Source organism: Oryx dammah, unplaced genomic scaffold (genome assembly GCF_014754425.2).
Source record: "Oryx dammah isolate SB20612 unplaced genomic scaffold, SCBI_Odam_1.1 HiC_scaffold_19, whole genome shotgun sequence".
Taxonomy (NCBI): domain Eukaryota; kingdom Metazoa; phylum Chordata; class Mammalia; order Artiodactyla; family Bovidae; genus Oryx; species Oryx dammah.
In genome coordinates, this window is record NW_024070203.1 from 34,083,543 (window position 1) to 34,095,357 (window position 11,815).

The 11,815-nt window shown below is 42.8% G+C and overlaps 1 protein-coding gene across 1 annotated transcript; it reads left to right on the top strand.

Annotated features, from left to right (window-relative positions):
- Nucleotides 1-5,450: 5,450 nt before the first annotated feature.
- Nucleotides 5,451-11,572, top strand: MRPL15 (mitochondrial ribosomal protein L15). Its single transcript, XM_040261227.1, has 5 exons — nucleotides 5,451-6,194; nucleotides 6,730-6,884; nucleotides 7,409-7,574; nucleotides 9,749-9,872; nucleotides 10,299-11,572. The coding sequence occupies exons 1-5, from the start codon at nucleotides 6,084-6,086 to the stop codon at nucleotides 10,634-10,636; spliced, it is 894 nt and encodes a 297-aa protein (XP_040117161.1). The 5' UTR covers nucleotides 5,451-6,083; the 3' UTR covers nucleotides 10,637-11,572.
- The last annotated feature ends 243 nt before the right edge of the window (nucleotides 11,573-11,815 follow it).

Here is an 11,815-nt window from a genome sequence, read left to right on the forward strand (position 1 = left end):
ATTTTCACCTCGAAGTATCTACTATCTGAAGGCCTGTTCTTCGAGTTTTCTCCTGAAACACAGATGCTTCCTTCTTTACTGTCTGAGCCACCAGGTAAGTCCCTGGATGCCTCATTCTTGATCTCCACCCTGAACTCCTTTCAGGGGGTATCGAAGGTCAGGGACTGTTGACTTCATTCTTGTAGAACCAGACGGCAAATGACATTGTCCTAATCTAGTGGAGAAATTTAAAGCTATATTGTTGTTGTCTAGATGCTAAGTCGGCCCCATGGACTGAGGCCTGCCAGGAACCTCTGTCCATGGGATTCTCCAGGCAAGAATACTGGAGTGGGTTGCTCGTTTCCTCCTCTAAGGAGGAGGTCTGGGTCTTCCTGACCCAGAGAGCGAAGTTGTGTGTCCTGCATTGCAGGCAGATTCTTTAACCGAGCCATCGGGGAAGCCCTGAAAGATAAACGCAATCTGTCAGAAGTAACAACCAGCCCCAAATGGAACCAAGCCCTTTCTGCCAAGCCCACTTCATCACCAAACGAAACTCACTACCTGAACTTGTCTGTTTCAGTCTCTGGCAAGATGTCAGAATCAGTCTGGAGTTTCCTGGTGGGCATGAGGGTGTTAGAGAGCCTGATAGGATCCCTTCCATCTCCCCCCAAAAATGAGTTAATCTGCTCCCTCTTGATGAAAGAGGAGGGTGAAAAGGCTGGCTTAAAACTCAACATTCAAAATACTAATATGGCATCCGGTCCCATCACTTCATGGCAAATAGATGGGGAAACAACGGAAACAGTGGCTGACTTTATTTTGGGGGGCTCCAAAAATCACAGCAGATGGTAACTGCAGCCGTGAAATTAAGACACTTGCTCCTTGGAAGAAAGCTGTGACCAACCTAGATAGCATATTAAAAAGCAGAGACATTACTTTGCCGACAAAGGTCCGTCTAGTCAAAGCTATGGTTTTTCCAATAGTCACGTATGGATGTGAAAGCTGAGCGCTGAAGAACTGATGCTTTTGAACTGTGGTGTTGGAGAAGACTCTTGAGAGTCCCTTGAACTGCAAGGAGATCCAACCAGTCAATGCTAAAGGAAATCAATCCTGAGTATTCATTGGAAGGACTGATGGTGAAGCTGAAACTCCAATACTTTGGCCATCTGATGTGAAGGGCCAACTCATTGGAAAACACCCTGATGCTGGGCAAGATTGAAGGCAGAAGGGGACGACAGAGGATGAGTTGGTTGGATGAAGCACTGACTTGGACATGATTTTGAGCAACCTCTGGGAGTTGGTGATGGACAGAGAAGCCTGGCATGCTGCAGTCCATGGGGTCACAAAGAGTCAGACACGACTGAGCGACTGAACTCTTGTTCCCACCTTCTTTCTACCTCTAAAAGTCCTCTGTCTGTGCAGCTCTTCAGACCTCCTTTCTATTTGCCATATGGGATGCTGCCCAATTTGTGAATGGTTGCATAAAGCCATTAGTTTTTAATTTACTCAGTTGAAGTTATGTGTTTTTTTTTTTAACTGAAGGACAATTGCTTTACAGTATTGCATTGGTTTCTACCAAACATCAACATGAATCAACCATAGGTTTACCCATGTCCCCTCCCACTCGAACATCCCTCCCACCTTCCCCCAACATCCCAGCCTTCTAGGTTGTTACGGAGCCCCAGTTTGAATTTTGTTTTTAACAGTCCTTAGGGAGTCCAGGGTAAGGAAGATGTGAGCAAAGATTTTTTTAAAAAACCAAAAAACTTCACATTACTCACATGATAGCCAAAATGCTGAAAGTTGAAGGTCTTATACATGGTTTTTTTTTGTTTTTTCAATCATTCTTGTCCTGAATCTGAGTGCTTAAAATTTTGTAGGCTCTCAAAACTCTTAAATTGATGCTGATTTTTAAAAAAGGGGTGTGTGTGGCTTTTGGGATTTTCATTGAGAGGCTCATGAGTCTACAGACCAATTTGAGGAAATCTGACAACTGAAACTTTTGATCTAAGAACTGATAGATATTAATTTTGGTAATGTTGGATTTCTGTCAGTAATGTTTTATACTTTTTACCATATAGAACTGAATAGCATGAAAGTTGCTCAGTCATGTCCAATTCTTTGCGACCCCATGGACTGTATAGTCCATGGAATTCTCCAGGCCAGAATACTGGGGTAGGCAGCCGTTCCCTTCTCTAGGGGATCTTCCCAACCCAAGGATCGAACCCAGGTCTCCCGCATTGCAGGCGGATTCTTTACCAGCTGAGCCACAATGAAAGCACAAGAATACTGGTGTGCGTAGCCTATCCCTTCTCCAGGGGATCTTCCTGACCCAGGAATCGAACTGGGGTCTCCTGCATTGCAGACAGATTCTTTACCAACTGAGCTACCAGGGAAGCCCCATTGGCCTAATATTTTGTCAAATTTATCCCCTCAAAATCCATATTTAATGCTGTTTTAATTTTTAATGATCATCATGTGGGATCTTATTTCTCCCACCATGAATCAAACCCTTGCTCCCTGAAGTGGGAGCATGGAGTCTTAACCACCAGACTGCCAGGGAAGTCCCACTTCATTCTTTTACATGACTCAATGGTCACTATTAACCAGGGCTGGAGTCAGGATGAACTTAAATAGTTGCTGAGGTGTTTTCTTATTATAAGGTCTCCTTAATGTGGTTTAAACAGGGGTAGCACAACACCCCAAGCATGTGGGTAGTTCATAAACATTTTCTTGCAATGATAATGATGATGTAAAACTTCTATAGGCATAAAGATCAATGACTTATAACTTATTCACCATACCCCCTTAATTTTACATTCTTAAAACATAGGTGAGACTCATCAAATTATTTTCACTTTTATATGCTTGGTCAACATGTTGCTATGGGATAAATTGGAGTCTACAGCTAACCACAAACAATTATTACTTATACTATTATTAACCGATGTCCACCAATAACATTACATAACCTATACAACAGAAAGCGTCTACTTCCCAGAAGTGCAGCACACTGTTTTATGGTTACTATATCTCATTTATTCAATAGAAATTTTTTTGATGATAAAAAACAATATTGGAAATGAACACTCACCCAGAAGCTCATTACTTAGTGAAAACTATGATTTTTCTAGATAAGGGGGAAAATTGTGCTTCTTTCTGGAGATTAGGACACATTTTGCAACATATTTTGCAGTTTTCTTCCCAGAAGTATGAAATTTCTAACAGAAAGATGATGAAATATATTGAACTGAGAAGCCTTAAGGTCAGGAACTAGCTTTTATTTTTTCACTGTATTTCTTTCTATATTTCTAAATAGAGTCTAGTCTTGTATCTTCACAGTTTTACGGAACTCACATACTTGTATTTCTTTTTTTTTTTAATTTATTTTTCAATTGAAGGATAATTGCTTTACAGAATTTTGTTGTTTTCTGCCACATATCAACATGAATCAGCTACAGGTATACATATGTCCGCTCCCTCTTGAAAGTATTTGTGCTATTAGCTTTACAAAAGGATTTTTTTAACTTTTCAAAAGTACTCATTTTTGGAAGATCTCCCTTACCTTCAAATAATCTGGAAACAAAACTTTTGACTTCCTCCGTGTATATTTTTGTAACAAGTTCAGTAGCTTGCTCAAATATTGCTCAAATAAAGGAATGAATGCAACTTTCTCTGTAGTCTTTTTTTTTTTGCCCTGACACATACAACTTGTGGGATCTGAGTTCCCTGACCAAAGCTGGAACCCCAGGCCCAGCAGTTGAAAACTCAGAATCTTAACCACTGAACTACCAGGGAATCCCCTTTTGCTTTTTACACTTGATTTAAAATAACTTCAAAAAGGCTTAGCTAAACATAGAAATAGCTGCCCTCCAAAATTTTATTTCCACCTTCACTACTTGTGATCACCAGTAGGAACAAACCCCCAGCAAGAGGGTGAAACAAAAAAAAAAAAAACAGTACAGGAACGGGGCATGGTCTGTATCACACTCACTTAAGACAAAAATAAGGAAGCTGATATTTCTGAGTGAAAATAATGTACTTTGGGCTGCAGATATTCAACTTTATACTATTTTTAAAAAAAATACTAGTTACGTAGTAAGAGGCAGTGTATGAATCCTGGCTGCTTACTATTAGAATTTGGTTAAGCTACCATCACTTCATGGGAAATAGATGGGGAAACAGTAGAAACAGTGTCAGACTTTATTTTGGGGGGCTCCAAAATCACTGCAGATGGTGACTGCAGCCATGAAATTAAAAGACACTTACTCCTTGGAAGAAAAGTTATGACCAACCTAGATAGTATATTCAAAAGCAGAGACATTACTTTGCCGACTAAGGTCTGTCTAGTCAAGGCTATGGTTTTTCCTGTGGTCATGTATGGATGTGAGAGTTGGACTGTGAAGAAAGCTGAGCGCCGAAGAATTGATGCGTTTGAACTGTGGTGTTGGAGAAGACTCTTGAGAGTCCCTTGGACTGCAAGGAGATCCAACCAGTCCAATATGAAGGAGATCAACCCTGGGATTTCTTTGGAAGGAATGATGCTAAAGCTGAAGCTCCAGTACTTTGGCCACCTCATGTGAAGAGCTGACTCATTGGAAAAGACTCTGATGCTGGGAGAGATTGGGGGCGCAGGAGGAGAAGGGGACGACCCAGGATGAGATGGCTGGATGTCATCACGGACTCGATGGACGTGAGTCTGAGTGAACTCTGGGAGATGGTGATGGACAGGGAGGCCTGGTGTGCTGCGATTCATGGGGTCGCAAAGAGTCGGACACGACTGAGCGACTGAACTGAAGTGAACCAGCCTTGCCAAGTCTGTCAAAGGTAATAACATCTACCCAACAAGGGGTTGTTTAGTTAATGAACCAAGCCAGGGTGGCTCCTTCATTAACAGCAAGTGAAGTCAGCATCTCTGACTTGGTCAGAGCACCAAGTGCACTTGGGTGAGGTGCAGAGTTGACTCAAGCACAGGTTGGTATCAGCCAGCCAGTGGTAATAGCTCCACTCTGGGTACTATTATATCTCAGAGTTGCCAACTGAAAGGCACTATCTGCCTCTACAAGGATGAAGTCAGGAGCCACTGCAGCCCCTGTCTTTCAACACCTCCCTCACCTCAGAGTTCAGGTCTGAGATCAGGAGTGAGGAATCTGTGTTCTGGGAAAAACTGACAGAACAGGCCTTCATATATTCAGATATTTCAGATTTTACAAGCCCAAATTCTTGACTTTCCTTGTGTCTAGAAAAGCAGTGAAATCATTAATGGGGACACCTGCTCCTCCTTACTAGCAGGAGCCTCTGCAAAATGTGCTTGACTCCATTTCAATTGCTCAGACGTGTCCAACTGCACGCCAGGCTTCCCTGTCCATCACCAACTCCTGGAGCTTGCGCAAACTCACGTCCATCCAGTCGGTGATGCCATCCAACCATCTCATCCTCTGTCGTCCCCTTCTCCTGCCTTCAACCTTTCTCAGCATCAGGATCTTTTCCAATGACTCCTGACTTCACTAAAATAACATATAAGCCGACCTCCCCTCACCCTCTTCGGAACTGTTTCTCAGAGCTGAGTGGTTGTCTTCTAGGCTATAGCTCTCATTTTGCCCCAAATAACTCACAGCTCTGTGTTGTACAATTTTTCAGTTGACAGGGCGTATAATCAGCCCAGCTCCCAGCTCCAAACCGGAACTTCAGCTCCGAGTATACTATTCTGGGCTCCACGTGGCGCTTGGAGAAGACCTTGCCTCTCTAAGCATCAGACTGTGAGACAGCACAGCAGTGATACCAAGGCCTACAACGCGCAGCGTTTCAACAGGTGTTTGTGCGGCGAAAGAAAACGCAGCACATTCCAAGCCAAGAACAAGGCACGATCTCTCAAAATATGGTCTCATCCCCAGTGAACTAAACACAAAGCCAGCTCAGCTCGGAGAAGATAGCCTAGCGTACCCGCCGCCGCCTGGATGGAGACCGGCTCCCGGCGTGCCCCGAGGGCGGCGGCGCTGCACTCCTGCTGCACGACGGGGGCGGGGCCGCGGCCGTAAAGCAGCGCCCGAGATCACGTGGGTTTGGGTGCCAGGCGCCCTTGCGGCGTCTCCTGCAAGCGGGTCATGGCCGGTCCGGTGCGGGGCGCAGCAGGGCCCTGGGCCCTGGACCTGCTTCGGGCCCTACCTCGTGTGAGCCTGTCTAACCTGAGGCCGAACCCGGGCTCCAGGAAACCGGTAAGGCTGGGGATGGCGCGGGAGTCCTGGGGTCGCGGTTCTAGAGGCGCTGCGGGAACGAGGGGCCTGTGAGCCCCTGCTCTTGAGTGATTCGAGAAGCCTGCCCCGGTAGTCCCAGCTCTCAGGTCAGGTTTAGAGGAGTAATCGCGTTAACCTGGGCGGGGAGCGAGGTCGCAGGAAGTGCAGATGGTTGTCTCATTCAATATTGGGTTAGCATGAAGTGCTTTTCTATTATACCTTTATCTTCAGGGGAAAGATATTTTACGTTCTGCAAGTCACTGAACACAGCTAGACGAGCTGTTATGGGCATACTGTCACCTTAAAAATCAACTCGTTGCTTTCGCCAAGTAAGAAAAAAGTTTTCTTTATAATTTGGTGTCTTGACCTCAGAGCAGTTCGAATAGTGCCTGGCACGTAGTGGGTTTGGCTCTTTGCTGGCTGGAAGGATGAATGAGGGCCTTACCAACTGACAGCGCAGAGGTGAAATATACTTTAAAAAGTGCATCTGCAGCTCATAAAACATTCTTCTCTCCAGGAAAGACGGCGAAGAGGTCAGAGAAGAGGTAGGAAGTGTGGCAGGGGCCACAAAGGAGAACGGCAGAGAGGAACCCGGCCCCGGCTGGGCTTTGAAGGAGGCCAGACTCCATTTTACCTTCGAATCCCAAAATACGGGTTTAATGAAGGACACAGGTAAGTTTGCTTTGTTTGTGGTTTAATTTTTTTGCTTTGCTTTGCTTCTTAGTGTAAAATTTTGTGATTCTGAGAATCACCAAATGATAGCTTGGTAGAAATTTAAATCCACTTCTTTAAAGCAAACTTTTGCTACCCTTCCTTTGAACCATTTTTGGTAATGAAGTTTAGCTTGACTTAGTAGAGGAAAAAAGCCAGAGGTTACACCCAGACTTGCAGAATGGACGTAATGGTGCGTGCTCCGGAGGTTTAGAATGATTTTATGTTTAAAACTCTGGCCCACTGTCGTCACCCAGTAAATGGTAACTGCTCTTACTTTGAGATCCATTAATGCATAATTCAGATAGTATGTTAAATTTTTCACGTATTTATTTGTATAAATGAGTGAAGTAAATGTAGGAGTTTTATTTTAAACCAACTAAATTGATGCAGGAAAGCACGGGACAGAGCTCTGTGTTTATCTGGAGGTCTTATAGGAAGATAAGTCTGGCTGAGTTTTCCATCTGTTGCTGCTTTTTTTGTAGCTTCAGACGCCAATATCAGCCTTTGAGTCTCAATAGGCTGCAGTACCTGATTGACCTGGGCCGCGTCGATCCCACACAACCTATTGACTTAACCCAGCTGGTCAACGGGCGAGGTGTTACCATCCAGCCATCTAAAAGGGACTATGGAGTCCAGCTGGTAGAGGAGGTAGGTCTGAATTAAATTTTTTTGGTAAGTTTCGTAGATGACTGTTTCTGATTTCCATATAATCAACACTGTGCCTCCTTTAGTTTTATCTCTTTCGAGTTGTAACCATTATGTAGTGGTTGATTGTGTTATATTCAGTTGTGGTTTTAGAAAGCCACTGTTCCCTTGTCCTGGGTGTTCTTCCTGTGTATCCATTCAGCTTGCTCCCTCACTCTCTTTGGTTCTCTGTTCAGATGTCATCCTAGTAGGAGGATCTTTTTAACTTTTTTTTTCCCCTTCCAAATTATTTGAGGCTTAAATTATTTTTATTATGGAGATGTTCTTTATAAAGGAACACTCTTGTATCTGACGGTCTGCCTTATTGTGCCCCAAAGGATTTTTCTTTGAATATATGAACACCTGATATTTATTACCAAGCAGTGCAGGCATTTTTCATTGTCTTTCTCACTGTAATGTCAGTTTTTTTGAGTGCAGGTGCTTTGACTCATTGCTGTATTTTCAACCTTGGAAATACTGGCTTGTGATAGTCACTCAGTATTTATGGAAGAAAGGGATGAATGAAAGCCAGTTCTGATTGTAGGGAAGAGGTTTTCTATTTAGAGAAGTTGGCCAGGAGTTTTATAGGCAAATGAACCTGTACATTGCTAATCAACTAATGCCCCCCACCCCCTTTTTCTTCTGTGTCAATGATACAGTTGATTGCTGTGTAAGTGACTAATTTAGTGTCCACTAGAGGGAAGCATAGTTTATGGGAAAACCTTTCAGATCTTTGAAAAAGTAAACTTGTCGATAAAAGTTTTCCAAATAAATTATTTGAAGAGAGAATACCAAATACAGGATTAAGCCTCAGTATTCTACTTTAGGCATATCAAGGAACACGGTTATAAAGTAACATACAGAAAAACCCATGACCTCATGAGACCTTAAACTGCACATCCCAACAGCTTTGGACATAGGTCTATTAAACTAGCAAAATCATTCTGAAATCTGTTGGTTGAGTATGTACAGTTATTCATCATTTACATCTTTGTAAACCAGTTGCCCTTTTCTGGATTTCAGATTTGCAGTCAGTATTGGGTAATAAGATGGTTTTGATCTTTTCAGCATAAAATCACCAATTTAGGAACATGTGTCCTAAGGTAAAACAAGATAAAAGAAACTTAATTGATATAAAGAAATACTGAATAGGCTTCTTACAGCACTGAAAATGCTGGAACTAACACTAGTGTCCAGAGACAGGGAAATGGTTAAGCAGTCTATGGATAGTAATGAGAAATGTCATGTAAAGTGGCAAGACCTTGTTTTATTGAGTCAAAGGTCCCATTGATTGTAAAAATCTCTACCAGTATCAGAGAAGGGAGAAATGTGTCTTACAATTGATGGAATATTTTGAAACTGGGAACCACCTTGTTTCAACCACATGAAAATAGCAGAAAACTTTTTACCACTGCAAAAAGAATGGTAGTGCCACTATCTCTTTATTTTTGTTGGACTCTGTTTTGAAATTAGTGAAAGTGACCAAAGACAGGACTTTAAAAAAGTTCAGAACTATTTTTACTTCTCTTGTCTCTGCCTCTTTCGCTCAAGAGGGCTGGCCCTCCAGAGCTCAGCTGTTTTGTTCTTCCGTTGGCTTCAGCGTGCTTGTCCCCCTGTTTAAACCATCTCTTGGCCTCTTGCTTACTTGTGGGTCAGGAATTTCCGGTAAGTGTCTGTCTGTATCACATGACATAATGTTGTGGTTAGGAACACAGCCACTGGGACTAGGCTCCCTTGCTTTATGTTCTTGGGCAGGTTGCCCAGGCTCTCTGTGCCACCATCTATGGCATTGGAGTCACAGTAATTCTGTTGGTTTAGAGTTGTTTTGAGGGCTAAACAATCTGCTATTAAGGAGGTGTTGGGAATGGGTGCTTACGATGATGCCTGCTGAATATGTAAGATGGAAGTCTTATCATCCCTGCTCTTAGGGAATGAAAACTAGGAAAATAGGGTGGCCTAAAGAAATGAGGAACGATTTGGTGGTGTTTCATAGGACCTCAAAGCAGAGATGTTAAAGTAGGAGTAGCTGCTGGGCTGGAGGCACTCCAGAGGAGAAAACAGGGCAGGGAGGAGGCCCTAATGATTAGTTTGCTGGCAGCCCAGCATCTCCTCACACACTTTGTTTTGACGGATGACAGGGCGCTGACACCTTTAAGGCAAAAGTTAACATAGAAGTTCAGCTGGCTTCTGAGCTGGCCATCGCTGCCATTGAGAAGAACGGGGGTGTCGTCACGACCGCCTTCTACGACCCACGAAGCCTGGGTAAGCTTGTCCTCTTGGGGCCTTGTGTCGACTGCCTCACCAGGGTTTGACTTGTTCAGACACCTAGGTTCCTGTTTTGGGAATTTCTGCTAGTGGTGTGGCTGGTGGGGCTCTGTCTTCTGATACACCTCAGCTAGTATGTCATAAAATTTCTTAGAAAAAAAAAAAAAAACCCTGGAGCTTAAATATCCTATGTTTAGAAATTCACTAATTGTTGGTAACCCAGGAGTGACTTTGACCTTCAAGATGCAAACTTTTGAAGATCAAGTGTTTCCGTTTGTTTACTTAAGTCTACTAAGTTAAAGTTTTTGGAATTAAGCTCTCATCTTGGAAATACTTTAATAATTAAAAGAATATCATTAAGAGAAAACCAGTATATATATCACCAGTATTTGCATCTCTCTCTTTATTAAAAATGTTTTTTAGAAATTCTGTGCAAACCCATCCCATTCTTTCTCCGTGGACAACCCATTCCCAAGCGGATGCTCCCCCCTGAGGCATTAGTCCCCTACTACACTGACGCGAGGAATCGAGGCTACCTGGCGGATCCCGCCAGATTTCCCGAAGCGAGACTGGAGCTCGCCAAGAAGTATGGCTATATTTTACCCGACATCACTAAAGACGAACTCTTCAAAATGCTCAGTACTCGAAAAGATCCACGGCAGATTTTCTTTGGTCTGGCTCCCGGATGGGTGGTGAACATGGCAGACAAGAAGATTCTGAAACCTACGGATGAGAAGCTGCTTGAGTACTACAGCTCCTGAGCTCCGTCCAGGGGAGCCAGTGGTAGGAGGGCACTGGAAGGGGCGGTGACACGTGTCTCGCACTGCATCGGCTCAGTTTGTGTTTCTGAGGAGGATGATGTTTTCTGTGAAATCACATCTTTTTTTTTTTTAATCAAAATTAAAAATATAGTAAGCAAGAACTGCGTGGAAGATGTGGATCTGTGTGTGTCTCAGCAACCCAAGCTCACTGGCACACTGCCCGAGGGAGTGGGCAGCAATTAGACCATTTCCTCTTGAGTTTTCCATCATCTTCCCATTCAGGTCTTGTCTTATTGTTGCAAATCAGAATGAATGCAGATGGGCTGGGCTTGCTTTGTTGTCCTCTCGGTCGGTTGGAGTCCGAGGGCTGCTGATGAGCTGGTGTGCCTCTTGGTTAGCCCTGAGGAACCTCTTACCCAGAGTAGAGACAGTAAGCCTTCAACCCAGACTGATGAAGATGCTGGATGTGAGTGTAAGGCTGGTGAATAGTTTCTAAGTATTGCAGTATTTGCTGGCAAGATTGAAATGAAAATTCCAAGTGAATTCATTTTTCTCAACTCTGACAAAGCTGTCAAAAATGATCAAGCCATTAACATTTTTTCTTTGAAGAAGGTAAATGTTCCAATTGATATAATTTTACTTATTTCCTAGACTTTGGAAACCTTTGTTTTGCAATCATTTTAAATGATTTTGAAGAAAATGGTCAGTGGTTATATAAGCTATAAGAACAGTTGGTAACGTGAAAATTAAACTGTTAATGTAAAAGGTTTAGCAGTCAGTGAACTTTTTTAGCTTTGCAAAGATCTGTTGTATCTAAACCACGTGGAAGCTTAATTTATCCTGATGCAATTAAATCTTGAATAATTCCTGGTAATTCTACAGTAGAATTAAAATGATTCCTATTTATTTTATTAAAATTTTTTTTAAAAACCTAAACAGTGCATTATTTTGTCAATTTATCTACCTCAGATATTGCTGGTATAGTATTAAATTGATGAAGTAATTTATGTACCAAGAGGATATTTCAGTTTATGCAGGATTATTTAGTTTGGCTTGTTATTAAGCCATTTCATAGTATCCAGAACTCATAAGAATCAGTACTAGGATTACCTTCTCTGATAGTCACCTGTGAATTTCAGAGGATAGGCAACAATTGTAAAACACGCTTTTTTTTCCAGG

Bases quoted from the DNA above. Each gene is read 5' to 3' on its own strand.
- MRPL15 (XM_040261227.1), top strand. From the start codon at position 6,084: ATGGCCGGTCCGGTGCGGGGCGCAGCAGGGCCCTGGGCCCTGGACCTG. The intron at 6,885-7,408 runs GTAAGTTTGCTT...CTTTTTTTGTAG, and splicing joins GGGTTTAATGAAGGACACAG to CTTCAGACGCCAATATCAGC. The intron at 9,873-10,298 runs GTAAGCTTGTCC...AATGTTTTTTAG, and splicing joins CTACGACCCACGAAGCCTGG to AAATTCTGTGCAAACCCATC.